General features: G+C 39.6%; 1 protein-coding gene across 3 annotated transcripts in view; it reads right to left on the bottom strand.

Annotated features, from left to right (window-relative positions):
* The window catches only part of FIG4 (FIG4 phosphoinositide 5-phosphatase), a 134860-nt gene that overhangs the window by 46058 nt on the left and 73330 nt on the right, over positions 1-15472 (bottom strand). For all 3 annotated transcript variants that reach the window (NM_001114624.2, XM_063811944.1, XM_016954680.3), the window contains 4 exons: positions 15118-15163; positions 13953-14101; positions 12218-12384; positions 2060-2198 (listed from right to left, as the gene is read on the bottom strand). In NM_001114624.2, coding sequence (NP_001108096.1) covers positions 2060-2198; positions 12218-12384; positions 13953-14101; positions 15118-15163 — 501 coding nt within the window. The remainder of the gene's footprint in view (positions 1-2059; positions 2199-12217; positions 12385-13952; positions 14102-15117; positions 15164-15472) is intronic.

Here is a 15472-nt window from a genome sequence, read left to right as displayed (position 1 = left end):
CAAAAATTCATGTAAATAATATTTTATTAACAATAAATTTAATGTAAAAATTAGCAGTGCTCCATTTATAGGGACAGTAAGCTCAATTAAGTTGGTTATTCCAATAATATGCATTGATAAGAATAAATTTGAGAAACATACAAATTCTGAGACCTTCCAAATATTTTAAATATTCCTGAAGCAACACAGAACTTAATAACAGCTGCAAGAAGCCGGGCACGGTGGCTCACGCCTGTAATCCCAGCACTTTGGGAGGCCAAGGCGGGCAGATCACGAGGGCAGGAGATCAAGACCATCCTAGCTAACACAGTGAAACCCCGTCTCTACTAAAAATACAAAAAAATTAGCTGGGCGTGGTGGTGGGCGCCTGTAGTCCCAGCTACTCGGGAGTCCGAGGCAGGAGAATGGCGTGAACCCAGGAGGCAGAGCTTGCAGTGAGCTGAGATGGCGCCACTGCACTCCAGCCTGGGCCACAGAGTGAGGCTCTGTCTCCGGAAAAAAAAAAAAAAAAAAAAAAAAAAAAAAAAAAAAAAAACAACTGCAAGAGCTGTACTTGCAACTCTGTCCATTGTTCATGGTCCCATACACACAATTAGCACAGACTGGCAATGATTCCTGTAGTGTTTGGTAGGTATCTTTTTTTTTTTTTTTTTTTTTTTGAGACAGAGGTTTGCTCTTGTTGCCCAGGTTGGAGTGCCGTGGCACCATCTCGGCTCATGGCAACCTCTGCCTCCTGGGCTCAAGTGGTTCTCCTGCCTCAGCCTCCCGAGTAGCTGGGATTACAGGCACGTACCACCATGCCCAGCTATTTTTTGTATTTTTTTTTTTTTAGTAGAGATGGGGTTTCACCATGTTGACCAGGCTGGTCTTGAACTGCTGACCTCAGGTAATCCTCCCGCCTTGGCCTCCCAAAGTGTTGGGATTACAGGCATGAGCCACCACGCCCGGCCTGGTAGGTATCTTTGCGCAAAATTAGGGCTCTATCAAACTGATGCTGTAAGAGAAAAGCACGATGGGAGAACTTGACATTAGAGGCCTTTGAGTGCAATGGACTAGGCTCTAACTTCATGTATGGTATGTAAAAAATTTTGTTCATGTGGCAAAATTGATTATATTATTATAGTACATGACTCCTCAGTTAAAAACACTAAAAAGCCTCCTCATTAAATCCTCACAATGACTCTGTGAGGTGTGTCCAGGCATTTACATTTTTAGATAAGGAAAATAAGGCTTAGAGAGTTTAAATTACTCGACCCAGGTCACAGAACTGCAGAGATTCCAACTCAACTCTACCTGATCCTGAGGTTCACACCACAGAGCATCACACTAAACTGCTTCAGGTAAACTGTTTGTTTCTTCTGAGAATATTATATTACCAATTTAACTGTACTCGAAATAACCTGTACTGGCAAGTGACTCAAGCATGTGAGTGGTGGGGACATGAAAGTGGTTATCTGACGCTAGCTAGTAACACTGCTCTAGCTTCCCGTCTTCCCAGTGTCACTGAGACTGGTTGTTTCCTGGAGGAGAGAATATTGGAATTACAAGGTACATGCTGCTTAGCTGTCACACTTGAAAAATCTAAGACTGACTCTCTGCATCTTAGAGTCCTTGAGAGTTTCAAGTTTGTAGGAAACACTCAAAGATGATACTGTTGGTTTGCTTTAGTGGAGCTACAACTTCTGTTTAACAAGGAAGTTCTGAAACTTCATATCTTAGAGAAAATACAAAACAACAATTGCTAACCACATTTTCCCCAACCTACTATCAGGACATCAATAGTACGGAACTCATGGCAAGCATGTGGCCAGACTGACTGCTTTATGCATCGGAGGATGGATACCCCATTCTCCATGATGTACTTCCTTCCCATTGCATGCCTGTATCAAAACACTTCATGTACCCCATAAATATATACACCTACTACGTACCCACAAAAAATTTTAAACATTTTAAAAAATAAAACTACTTTAGCCTATGATTTCTCAAAATGAAAAGTATCTCATATTCAAAATAACACCAAATGGGAGTTTATATTATAGACTAGGAAGAAAAATACCTTCTTCTTGTTGGCAAAAGTCTCATGGTATTTTTGTGATGCAAATAAAAATCTGTTGGGAGCTCCCAGAGATGAGGTTTCCCTTCAGTGGGATGGAAAACTCCCAGGAAGAGATTAATGGAATCTTGTCTATCGGCATCTAAAAAGCAAAATATATATTTCAGAAAATCCATTACTGATGGATATATAACTCAAGAGAATATTTTCTTAGGAGGATAGTGGTACAAAAGTAGTATTTATAGTTCAAATACATACAAATACAAATACTTCATACACACACACGTTACCAAGATTTGGAGCAGAATTAAAATCTTGCTTCAAAATGTTTCCTCTTTGTTCCATACCTCTCATAAAATATACAGATGATAGCGAACATAAACTGCTTGTTGAATTTGGAGACACTTAAACATCTTTAAGAACTCAGATAGTAAATACCTTAGATAGCAATTTTATTTTTAAAATGAAAATATATCCTCACCATTTGTTATTTTACCTGAAGTAAATGTATCTTCACTTTATTGCAAAGACAAGCAGAGACTTCAGAGACAAATAAAATGACCCAATTTCTATCCATATTCTGTTGCACAACCTTGAACAAGCCAGTTGCATTGTCTCCACTTTTAATCCTTGAAAAGATACTCTCCCTTTCTTTAACAGAGACAATGTTTACAACACATTTTGTCCCTGTCAGCTGTGAGCCTGGCACATTCTCTTTTGTGGTTGAAAATGAAGGCAAAGAAAGCACATGATAACAGCCTCATTCTAACTATTCAAGCATTCCAAAATTACCTTTTAAACTATACTATGAAGTAACAAAACTGACTCTGTGTATGTTTTACTTCCTCTTCCTTTTCCTAATTATCTTTTGGTAACAATGATAATCTGCACTGAAGTGGTCTCACGAACCACCCATCCCATTCTACATTCTCCTCCCTAGTGTCCTTTGTTCTTTCTCCTCGTTTCCTTCTTTCCATTCTTGTCTCAGAGCCCTGTATATTCAAGTTTGTGGCAGACATCTACAATATAAATAATAACCTCTTTCCAAAAATGAGCATAGAACTAAAAAGATAGCACAGTAGAAATGACTGCATTTGGAACAAGGTAACATTATTATAAAATCAATTCTCTTCCAACAGTTATAGCGAGCAAGATATACCTGAAATTAGCAACATTGTTCTCATTGGGTTATTTGGTCATTACAGCAACACTAAATGAATGAAATATGAAATACGGTACATCAAACATGTATTTCAGATATTAGACAGGAAGCATTCCATTAAAACAGCACTTACCTTTCGGGCTAAAAGTAATATATAAAAAGGGACATGTTTATATGCTGAGCACGTTTGGGGACTTTCTTTGCACTTGTTGAGAGAAAACATCAAGCATTAAATAATGCATACATTACTGCCCCAATTTGTACCCTCTTTACATAATACAAAAGTAAACATGATGCTCTTATGGCAATTACATTCTTTCTGCTTCTTAAATAGCCTTAATAGCACTTAATAGTTCATTCTACGTAGTACCTCAAAATATCTTAATATAATCTAGAGAAGCTTTCCACTTTTCAGCCACGTTTTCTAGGAGTTTCTTTCATCCTTTAACAGCAGTTACCTTTAATTTTTAGCAAGTATGGTAAAATGTAAGATGTGAGAAACATAGCCAAAAAAAGAATATTCTTTCAAAGGATCATAAAGAAGCCTTTTTGGAAGTACTGCTGCTGCAACTGAAAATACATGTATGATGTTTACGGTCACTTACTAAGCTTGAGATATAAGGCCAGCCCTAATGAGCCCAAGGATCTTCTCCTGGCTACTTCTGACTGCAAATAAAACAATCACCTCCAGGAAGATGGTGGTACTCTGGATATGAACAAGGGTTTAAAACTGGTAGGCTCTCTGTGGTTGTGGATAACAAGAGGGCGAAATGATTAGCCACTTTTATGTTTAATTGTGCTTGAAGGGAAGAAAGAATATGCACCATTCAAATACCATTCAAACAGGTTAAACATTAGCCAATTTTACTACTGACTATATTTAAATAGATCAGGTTTAAATATAACAATTCTTTTTAATTAGAGAAAAAAATTCATTTTTGAACTGAAATAGCTCTTATTCTAATATTAAGTTTATGATACAGTGTCCTCTGAAATCAGCAATGAAAGGAAGTATTATTCAATAACCAGTACAATAGTATTGGGGTGGGGGCGGAAGGGACAATGATGTTAGGCCCCTACCTCACATCAGACATTGAAATAAATACCAACTAAATGTAGGAAAGACACAGATTAACCCCTAATAGAAAAACAGGTACACACAATTTTCAAAAGAAACAGAAACAGCCAATGGATATATAAAAATCCAACTTCGCTAGTTATCAAATACTGCAAATTAGAACAACATACCATTTTCTGTCTGTTAAGTTGGCAAATACATTTCAAAATAGGCACTCCCATACTCTGCCAAGGGAAACATTAACTGTTTACATCCTTTCTGAAAGGAAATTTGGCAAATATATATCTATATAATATATATAGATAGATATTTTAAGCCCTAAAAATTATTTTTACCCTCTGACCTAATAAATTTGCTTCTGAACTTTTCATAAGATCAAAATATGCAAAAAGGTATATGTTCAAAGATGTTTGTTTAGCACGACTCTAAATGCACAAAGCAAATAACTAAATTATGATGCTTCTCAAAGATAGAGTACCATAGGGCTACTAAAAATCATGTTATAGAAGAATATTTAAGGTTATAAAGATTCGTTACATTATCTAAAAGAGCAAAAGCAGATTATAAAGTACAGGTATAGTAAAACCAGAAGGATCATGTTCCCCTAAATATACAAGTGGCTATCTCTGGAAGGTGGGGATCATATGATTTATTTGTGAGCCATTCTGTACTTTGTATAATTAACATATATACTTTAGTAGTTGAAAAAAATGGCCAGGCATGGAGGCTCATGCCTGTAATCCCAGCACTTTGGGAGGCCGAGGCAGGCAGATTGCTTGAGCTCACAAGATTGAGACCAGCCTGGGGAACACAGGGAGATTCTGTCTCTACAAAAATAATAAAAAATATGAGCTGGGCATGGTGGCACACGCCTATAGTCCCAGCTACTTGGAAGGCTGGAAAGAGGGAGGATCACTTGAGCCCAGGAGTTAGGAACCAGCCTGGGCAACATAGGGAGACCCTATCTCTACAAAAAAATAAAAATAAATAAATAAATAAAAATTAGACGAGTGTGGTCCCAGCTACTCAGGAGGCTGAGGTGGGAAAATCACTTGAGTCTGGGAAGTCAAGGCTGCAGTAAGCTGTGATAGCACCACTGCACTCCAATCTGGGTGGCAGGGTAAGACTTCACTCAAACAAACAAACAACAAGAATAGCAAACCCCTGCAGCCATCCAGATAACAGTGGATGGCTGTGGCTGTGTGGACTAGCGTGTCAGAAGCAGGGATGAAACACAGAAGATATTATTTTGGAGGTATAACCAACAAGATTTGTTGATAGATGGGATTGGGGAACAGTGATGAGGAAAAGAAATAATGCAGGGAGAATTCCTAGGTTTTCTGAATTGATCAATGGGTATTGAAGTAGAAAAAACAAGTAGAGAAACGGACTTGAGACAGAGTCAAGAGTTTCTGTCTCAGAAATGGTAAGTTTGTGATTTTGTTAGATTTCTGTGGTAGGAAGAAATTTGGCCCCCAAGACCTTTGCTCCCTAGTATCATACCATGAATATTTTCTACTATATGGCAAAAAGGACTTTGCAGATGTAATTAAGGTTACTCATCATCAACTGCAAGATAGAAAAATCCTAAATCATCTGGTTGGGTCCACTGTAATCACATTAATCCTTTAGAGGCTGAAGAGGAAGGCAGGAGGGGAAGGCAGAGAGATTTGAAGCACAAGATGTATTTGGTGCACTGTGGTAGGCTTTAAAATAGAGCAGACCACAAGCCAAGAAATGCAGCAGCCTCTAGGAACTGACAGTGACCCCCAGCCAACTGCCAGCAAGGACATGGGACATCAGTCCAATAGCTGCATGGAATTCTGCCAACAATGAGAATGAGCCAGGAAGCCTCCAGGTAAGAGCCTAGGTCAGCTGACATTTTGACTTCATTTTAACGTCATGTGACATCATTTTTACTCTAGTCTTGTGAGAATCTAAGCAGAGAATACAGCTCAGTAATGCTGTGTCCATAGACTTCTGATCCTCAGAAACTCTAAGATAATGGGTATTGTTTTAAACCACTGAGTTTGTAGTAATTTGTCATGGCAATGATAAAAAACTAATTCAATGGCCAGGCATGGTGGCTCATACCTGTAATCCCAACACTTTGGGAGGCTGAGGCAGGCAGATCACCTGAGGTCGGGAGTTCAAGACCAGCCTGACCAACATGGAGAAACCCTGTCTCTACTAAAAATAAAAATCAGCCAGGTGGTGGCACATGCTTGTAATGCCAGCTACTCGGAAGGCTGAGGCAGGGGAGTCTCTTGAACCCAGGAAGCAGAGGTTGTGGTGAGCCGAGATTGAGCCACTGCACTCCAGTCTGGGCAACGAGAGCAAAACTCCACCTCAAAAAACAAAAAACAAAAAAACTAATTCAATATCCAGAGGAGATGCTAGGTAGACATTTAGATAAATGAGTCTGGAGTTCATGAGAAGTTAAAGTTAGAGATAAAAATCTGAGTGTCAAATGCACGGTGGTCAAAAGCTGAATGTGATATCCCTAGGACAAAACTGGAAAAAGAGAAGGGTTTAGAAACACAGCAGGGGAAGTCAATAGGAGACTGAGACTCTCTCCTATTGACAGAGATCTCAATATCCCACTGAGAGATCTCACAAAGTGAAGTTCAAGAAAGAGGAAGTGGTCAACTGTGATGAAAGTTGTTGAAAGGTTGAGTAAGATGGAGTCAGAAGAGTAAACATTAGATTTGGCAATGTGGGAATTGTTGGTAACCTGGACAAGTACAGTTTCGGTGTCATGGCAGGGCAGTTGCCAAGTGGAGCAGGTGGAGAGAACACAGTGGAGACAACCCTTTCAAGAGGTTTTGCTCATGAGAGCAGAAAAATAGGACTGTGGCTGGAGGGGCATGTGGGATTAGGAATAGCTGGAAAGGGTGGATGGAAAATGCTAAGGTATGCTTTTATGTTAATGGCAATGATGCATTAGAGACAGAGAAACTGATGATGTACAGCAACAAGCATATAGTTAGGGAACACAAGAAGGCATGGGATTCAAAGAAAAAGGCAAGGCTTGACTTAAGATGGAGCAGGGCCACCACAAGCATTGTAATACAATATAGGGTAGAAACTATGGGTGCAGAAAAGGACGGCCTCTGCATTTGATGGTAGAATTAGAGGAAGTCCTGGCTAACACGGTGAAACCCCGTCTCTACTAAAAATACAAAAAATTAGCCGGGCGCGGTGGCAGGCGCCTGTAGTCCCAGCTACTCGGGAGGCTGAGGCAGGGGAATGGCATGAACCCGGGAGGCGGAGCTTGCAGTGAGCCGAGATAGCGCCACTGCACTCCAGCCTGGGCCACAGAGCGAGACTCCATCTCAAAAAAAAAAAAAAAAAGAATTAGAGGAAGTTCCCTTCCAATAACTTATTTTCTCACTGAAGCATGAAGCAAGGTCATCAGATGAGATTGAGGTGTTGTAGTTTTAAGGAGAGAGGACAAGTTATGAAATAGTCATTTTGGAGAGTGGAAGAATGAACTTACTATGGAAATGTCACAGGACAGTCAGTTGTCCTTTGGAGAACTGTAGTCAGTTTAAGAGTAATAAATTACAAACTGTTCTCTTGCCATGTACAACTGCTTTGGTTGCAGAAGAGGTGAAGAGTTGGGCTTTAACAAAAGTTACCAAGGGTATTAAAACAAACGTTATTAAAACAAAACATTTTTCCAACTGTTTTATTTCTGCTATTGCCAAATACAGCTTATTCACTCACAATCTGCTGTTTGAAGGATAACCTCATAAGGCTATCTCACTATTCTTGATAAATTAAAATGTTCTCAGCATGTTCCCTTTGATGTCCCTCTTTCAGCAGTGAGCAGAAAGGGGAAGAAACTGCTGGCAGTCCTTTAGAGTACTATCATAATGCCAGGTGAAGCCACCTCAGCACCATCTTCTGGGATCACTGTCTTCCACACGGGATAAGCTTTGAAATCCTGACCCTGTGATATAGTTTGGATATTTGTCTCTGCCGAACTCTGGTGTTGAAATGTAATCCACAATTTTGGAGATGGAGTCTGGCGGAAGGTGTTTGGGTTGATGCACTCCTTGCGATAGTGAGTTCTCAAGAGATCTGGTTGTTTAAAAGTGTGTGGCACCTCCTTCCCCTCACCCCTTGCCATGTGAGACACCTGCTCCCCCTTCTTCTGCCAGGATTAAAAGTTCCCTGAGGCCCCACCTAGAAACTGAGAAGATAATGGCACCATGTTTCCTGTACAACCTGCAAAATCATGGGCCAATTCAACCTCTCTTCTTTATGAAATTACTCAGTCTCAGGTATTTCTTTACAGCAACGCAAAAACAACCTAACACACCTTGGGAGCTTTTCTCTTTAGATCCCTGTTGAGAACATGATTCCCCTCCATGCATGCATACACACATTCACTACATTTAAATTATGCACACGCATGTGGGTGTACATATTTATGTTAGGCATATATATACACACACACACATATATATACAGCAGATCTATTATTAACTGCTGTAGGTTTCTTATCTTTGTTTTATAATAGGATTTAAATTCAACAAGCTCCAGCAAGAAAATCCAGGCTTAAAAATTTGCATTTAAAAAAAAATAGAAAGAGCTTAGCAAGGCCCTTAAGGGAATTAAAAGCTCTCCCTAACATCTGAAGAGATACCTATGCTTTCCCTGTAAAGCATCCTCCAACTCCCTATGTAACTAGTTATATTAAAAACTAAAAGGTGCTTCCTAGACCAACATGCATGCTAGCATGTGAAGCCTCAAGAACAGTTTTTAAAATGAATAGAAAAAAGGGTCAGGTGAGTTGACCCCATAGCATCAGTCCATCCACATAAACCAAGGGTAAAATTCCTAACAACCTAATTTCACTATTCTAGTTGCTTTTGTTTGCTTGTTTTTTGAGAGACAGTCTCACTCTGTCACCCAGGCTAGAGTACAATGGAATGATCATAGTTCACTGCAGCCTCGAACTCCTGGGCTCAGGGGATCCTCTGCCCTTAGGCTCTCACATAGCTGGGACTACAGGTGTGCACTACCATGCCCGGTTAATTTTTATATTTGTTGTAGAGATGGGATCTCACTATGTTGCCCAGGCTGGTCTCAAACTCCTGGGCCAAGCAGTCCTCCTGTCTTAGTCTCCCAAAGTGCAGGATTACAGGTGTGAGCCACTGTGCCCAGTGCTTTTTTTTTTTTTAATCTAGTTAATCAGTGTGTTCCTGCCTAGCCCAGAGGCATAACATGAAAAGATTGATTAAGTTTTGCAAAGTTGTCTTGAGTGGTTTAAAGAAAATTCTTCTATATTGTCACCATTATATAACACCCATTGTAATTTAAAAATAAGTTGTACACCCCAATGATATCATGCTTCTTAAAATAAAGAAGCCTGTTTTAGCCACATTATTCATAAAATCATTCCTTTCACAGTAGTTCCTCTTTCAGTTGTGCATAATTTTGCCTTACCTTTCCATTTGTGCACATCATTTTCTCAGAATATCTTTATCTTTTATATTACTCCTTTCTTTTTTAAACATGGACAGCTACACAGTCATTCTGTCTGTCCTCTAGTCTTATTAAAAAGCACATTACACTCTGGAGGCTGAGGCAGGAGAATTGCTTGAACCCGGGAGGCGGAGTTTGCAGTGAGCCGAGTTTGAGCCACTGCACTCCAGCCTGGAGACAGAGCGAGACTCCCTCTCAAAAAAAAAAAAAAAAAAAAGCACATTACTTGATCCTTAAGTGTCAATAATGACCCCTATTACAGGGACAATGACCACAGGAGAGGGCAAAAGAACAAATGCCCTTTTTCATGGTGATATACACCCTGAGGGATATGTACATATTAGCACATGACAGAAGTAGCCGATGAGGATTCTCCTCTCTGGATTTTCAGAGGGAGCATGGCCCTGTCGACACTTAGATTTCAGACTCCTAGCCTCCCGAACTGCAAGACAATACATTTCTATTGTTTTGAGCCACCGGTTTGTGCTGTTTTGATACAGCAGCCCTAGGAAATGGATGTGGATTTCCCCCGTGTGTGTGGGCAGGGGCACCTATGATTTGCTCCTGACCAAAGAAATATGGCAAAGATGACAGGACGTCACTCCCATTATTACATTACATTTATAAGAATCAGTCTTGCCAGCACACTCATCCTATTGTCAGCTGTGAAGAAGCACGCTGCTGTGAGTCCTACAGCCACAAGGAACTGAATTCTGCCAACACGTGGGCTGGGAAGTGGTTCTTTCTCAATGGCAGCCTTGAGAGACCCTAAGCAGGGGACCCAGTTAAGTTGTGCATAAATTTCTGATGCACAGAAATTGTGAGATAATGCATGTGTACTGTTTTAAGCTGCTACATTTACAGTCATTTGTTACACAGCACAGAAAACTAATACAGTTGGACAGGAGCATAACAGACCAGCTTTGCAAACTCTCTGGGCCTAGAAAATGTGGACAGCTGACTCTGATGGATGCTTTCCCAGATGCTTCTGAAGCTGCCAGAGCTGGGGACTCTCTTACAATTCCCTTTTATCAGGCAGTTTCTTGTAACTCCTTCCTTGGCTCCTTAGGTATCCAGTGTTTACCTCCTGGATCTTGCTGCTAAGGTCTCTCTGTCCTTCCAGGGGCCTTACTGGCCAGGACCCAGGCCAACCCCATGCTGGCATCCTCCTCCATGAGGCCCACATCCGGTTACCAGTCAACACTCAAGTATCCTTTGGCCTACCCAACTGGAGGAATGCAGACAATTCCCAATGTGGCACACTCTCCTCAGCCCATCCCTCTGCTTCAGATCTGCTGTGCAACAGTCCAAGGCCTACATGCTGTGTCTCTTCAACAGCAGGATACCATGTCAAGCTCACCCAGAGTCCTGTTGAAGCCCATTCTCTTTTCACTGAGGGTGGGTGTTATTGCAGGCAATAGTTCACTCCTAAGGACCTTTTTTTTTCTTTCCGAGATGGAGTCTTGCTCTGTCGCCCAGGCTGGAGTGCAGTGGCGCAATCTCGGCTCGCTGCAAGCTCTGCCTCCGGGGTTCACATCATTCTCCAGCCTCAGCCTCCCGAGTAGCTGGGACTACAGGCCCCCATCCCACGCCTGGCTAATTTTTGTATTTTTTTTAGTAGAGACGGGGTTTCACCATGTTAGCCAGGACGGTCTTGATCTCCTGACCTCGTAATCTGCCCACCTCGGCCTCCCAAAGTGCTGGGATTACAGGCATGAGCCACCACGCCCAGCCCCAAGGACCTCTTTACTAATCTCCATATTGTGTAAACTTTTCTATCCTTAATCTGGTACAAGAGCTGAAGACTCATAAAATCAATCACTGAGCACTTCCTTCATAAATTCTGTGCATGGGGGTTTGTCTCACAATCACTTTGGTCTGTGATACCTATTGTATTGGCAATTCCATCAGAATGGAGGCAGGAAAAGCACCATTTCAACACCCTGTTACATGTAGTATTCACAAGTCATAAAACAGTAGAATTTAATGAGTATAATTTAGTGCTAATATCACAATTTGTTTCTAGTTGACATTTAAAAAATTCAGTGATATTTACACTCTTAGACAATTGTCGAGACTTTGAACCCTATTTAAAAAAATGACTCAACACCCTCAAAAAATTTTATCTATATACTGCAAGCAGAAAAATAGAAAGAAGACAGAAGCCAAGGAATTAAAGTGTGTTGCATTATATAAAAACTCTAATTATGGGTGCCAAAATGCAAAAGTGTCCTATTTAAAATACAAATGTTTATTCATTCATTTATTGGACAAATATTTACTGAGCACCTTCTAAGTGACAGACTGTTTTATCTAAACTTTTAAAATATTAAATTTTAATTTCACTTAGCCAGATAGCTTTAAAAGACGTATAAAAAATGCACTTCAGAGTAAGTCTTAAAAATAGCTATTACTTCAGAATTACCTGAAAAAGCATTGCTGTAATATCTAGACAGGGTTTGCATTATGTCTTTGGAGTGCTGGGTCCATGGTGCTATCTTTCTGTAGGTTTTCACACGATGAACAAGTTGAGAACCACCATACTGAAGGGATAGGGTATCACCATGATCTTCATAGAGTTCCTCAAATAACCTAAAAAAAGAAAAACCCGCATTAAAGAATTTCACCAAAATCAAAGCACAAGTTATTCACTTAGCCAAACTCCAAACAAGTCTTATACTTTAAAAATTCTTCTGAGTCTTTCAAGTTAGATTCTTCAATATCTTGCAAATAAATGCAAATGCTAATATATTTTAGAGTGATATTCCAGTAAACACCAAAGCCATAGAAAACACTAAAATGGAAGCAGGGGCACCAAAAACCTGGCCCACCAAAGCCAGACCAGGTTGTTTCTAACCATACTTAAAGACTCCTAACTTTCTGCAGCCTGCCAGAGCAATTCACTTCCCGTAACAGAATGTACTGTGCTCTCTGAATTGCCTCTGAAAAAAGAATATGCTCCTGTCACGGTGTCAGTCCATTCGAGCTGCTGCAACAAGACACCATAAACTGGGTGGCTTATAAACAGCAAACATTTCTCACATTTCTGGAGGCTGGGAAGTACAAGATCAAGGAGCTGGTAGATGTAGTGTCTGGTGAGGGCCCATTTCCTAGATCACAGATGGTCTTCTCACTGTGTCCTCACATGATGGAAGGGGCTAGCTAGCTCTCTTCAGTCTTTTATAATAAGGACACTAATCCCAGTCATGACGGTTCCTCTCAGCTCTACTCATTTTCCAAAGGTCCCACCTCCTAATACCATCCATTTAGGGGTTAGGGTTTCAGCATATGAACTTAGGGAAGACACAAACATTCAGATCACAGCAGACTAAGAAACCATATTCTTTCTTAGATATGTACTTTTGAAACCTGTGTTTCTTCAAGTGTCTGTTAATATTTCCAGTGCAGTGATATCTGTTGGTGTGGCCATTTGTAAACTGATTACTTTCCTCAGCTGAGCCTTTATGACAATTTCCGATGACCAGTATCAGCTATCATTAATTGTATTTTCAAAAAATAATACTTCATGGACTGTCATAGATCCAATAGACAGTGAAGAAATAGTAATCCTTAATGAAAAATCAATCTTTTATACATCTTAGATTTTTAGTATGTATGAAGACACAGTACTCTTTTTTAAAATGCCATCTGGATTTGTTTTAAAACAATGCCCACTAGTTTGTCTAAGTACTTTGGATTTATCTAAAGAATGTGGTGTTTGTTCATAATTAACACAAGCAAAAACAACAACAACAACAAAAGAAAAACCCAAAGCCCAAATCATGGCAAGAATACACAAATTTTTAATAGAAATATTTATTCTAAGACACCAAGAGCATTCACTGGGGAAAGGACACCCTCTTCAACAAATGGGTGCTGGGAAAATTGGATATTCATATGCTGAAGAATGAAACTGAACCCCTGTCTCTCATCGTATACAAAAACCAACTCAAGACAGATTAAAGACTTAAACATAAGACCAAAAACTATAAAACTACTAGAAGAAAATATAAGAAAAACAGAATTAGTTTGAATAATGTTTTCTAGCAACATAATTTTTGAGAAGCTAAAAGTAGAAACGCTTTCATAAAAAAACTTATTAGTAACCAGGTTTGCCTTCTGCCATTATCAGCATTCAAATAGCAAAAAATAAGACTTACCTAACTGCATCTGTATCAAACTGTAGATTAGGTTTGTCAATCAGTCCCAGTGAATACAGCTGATAGGCCAGAGCACATTTTCCCACCATAAACTGTGCTGTGTTGGTGCGATCTAAACAGTCCACACAGTTGGTTCGAAGGATGCCAGTCTAAAGAGAAATACCTTAAGATTTTCAATCATTATTCCATCACCAAAGAACTTCCATACTACTTTAGATTTCTTTAAGAAACAAAAACAAAAACAAAAACAAAAAAAGTCTGTGGGCAGGTATTATTCCTGAACAAATATTATTCAGTTTTATGTAAAGTCAAAATAATGAAGAACATGTTTAAAGTTGCATAAGGTTATACATTGCTGTAACAGCACCGTTAAATCTTCTGGTCTATATTTGAATTTACTTTGTTAGTTTAACAAAATAAAACAAATAGCTAACAATTTGCTAATTTACCAGTTAGCAAAATATGGGCTTTTTTCTGACCTATCTCCTTATTATACAACGTAAATATTCAGTGGTTAGGGCCGTATCATTCTTAAAGCATAGTTAACATATATAGTATATACACTTGGCTTCTTTTCCAAAGTCACTCTAATTTATTCTTTTCATGTTCTTGTTTGTGTTTCTATTTCCAGTAATAACATTTAATATATAGAAAAATTCCATAGGACATATTATTTCAGCTACACATTTTTCTTTTTTTTTTTTTCTTTTTGAGACAGAGTCTTGCTCTGTCACCTAGGCTGGAGTGCAGTGGCATGATCTCGCCTCATTGCAACCTCCGCCTCCCAGATTCAAGCGATTCTCCTGCCTCAGACTCCCAAGTAGCTGGGACTAGAGGTGCATGCCACCAAGCCCGGATAATTTTTTGTATTTTTAGTAGAGACAGGGTTTCACCATGTTAGCCAGGATGATCTTGATCTTCTGATCTTGTAATCTGCCCACTCCGGCCTCCCAAAGTGTTGGGATTACAGGCATGAGCCACCGCGCCCAGCCAGCTACACATTTTTCATAAGCATTAAAGACTAGAAGTAAGGCTTTTAACAATCTTCTCAAATAATAATTCTGCATTAAATAAGACACAGGTCTTTCCATGATTGCTTACAGAAAACATATAGTACACAATGGATACAGATTCTATTCATTAAGAATTGTAATATTGTGTATACCTGCAGGCGACCAGTGGGAATCACACATCCTCCTAGTTCATTCCACCTGTGTTTAAAAATAAACACTTTTAAAAAACTTAATGGCAGAATACATATTTATTTTCAGTACCAGATCCTTGTTAAGAATCATAGAATTAAAGTAATAGAGCTGAAGGCTCCTGAAAAATCAGCTGATCCTGCCTACTCTCATTCTTTCAGGTAAGTGAACATGCAAATGACTGAGGCAGACTGCTTACCACACTCTCCTCAAAGACAGTCCAGGAAAGGGGCATTTTAATTTGCCTGAGTGCCCACTCTGGCATTTTGTTACCCATGCTCAACCAAAATCTCCCTTGCTTTCATTCAAACCCAATTC

The sequence above is a fragment of the Pan troglodytes genome, chromosome 5 (genome assembly GCF_028858775.2).
Source record: "Pan troglodytes isolate AG18354 chromosome 5, NHGRI_mPanTro3-v2.0_pri, whole genome shotgun sequence".
Taxonomy (NCBI): Eukaryota; Metazoa; Chordata; class Mammalia; order Primates; family Hominidae; genus Pan; species Pan troglodytes.
This window is presented reverse-complemented; position numbering and strand designations above follow the sequence as displayed.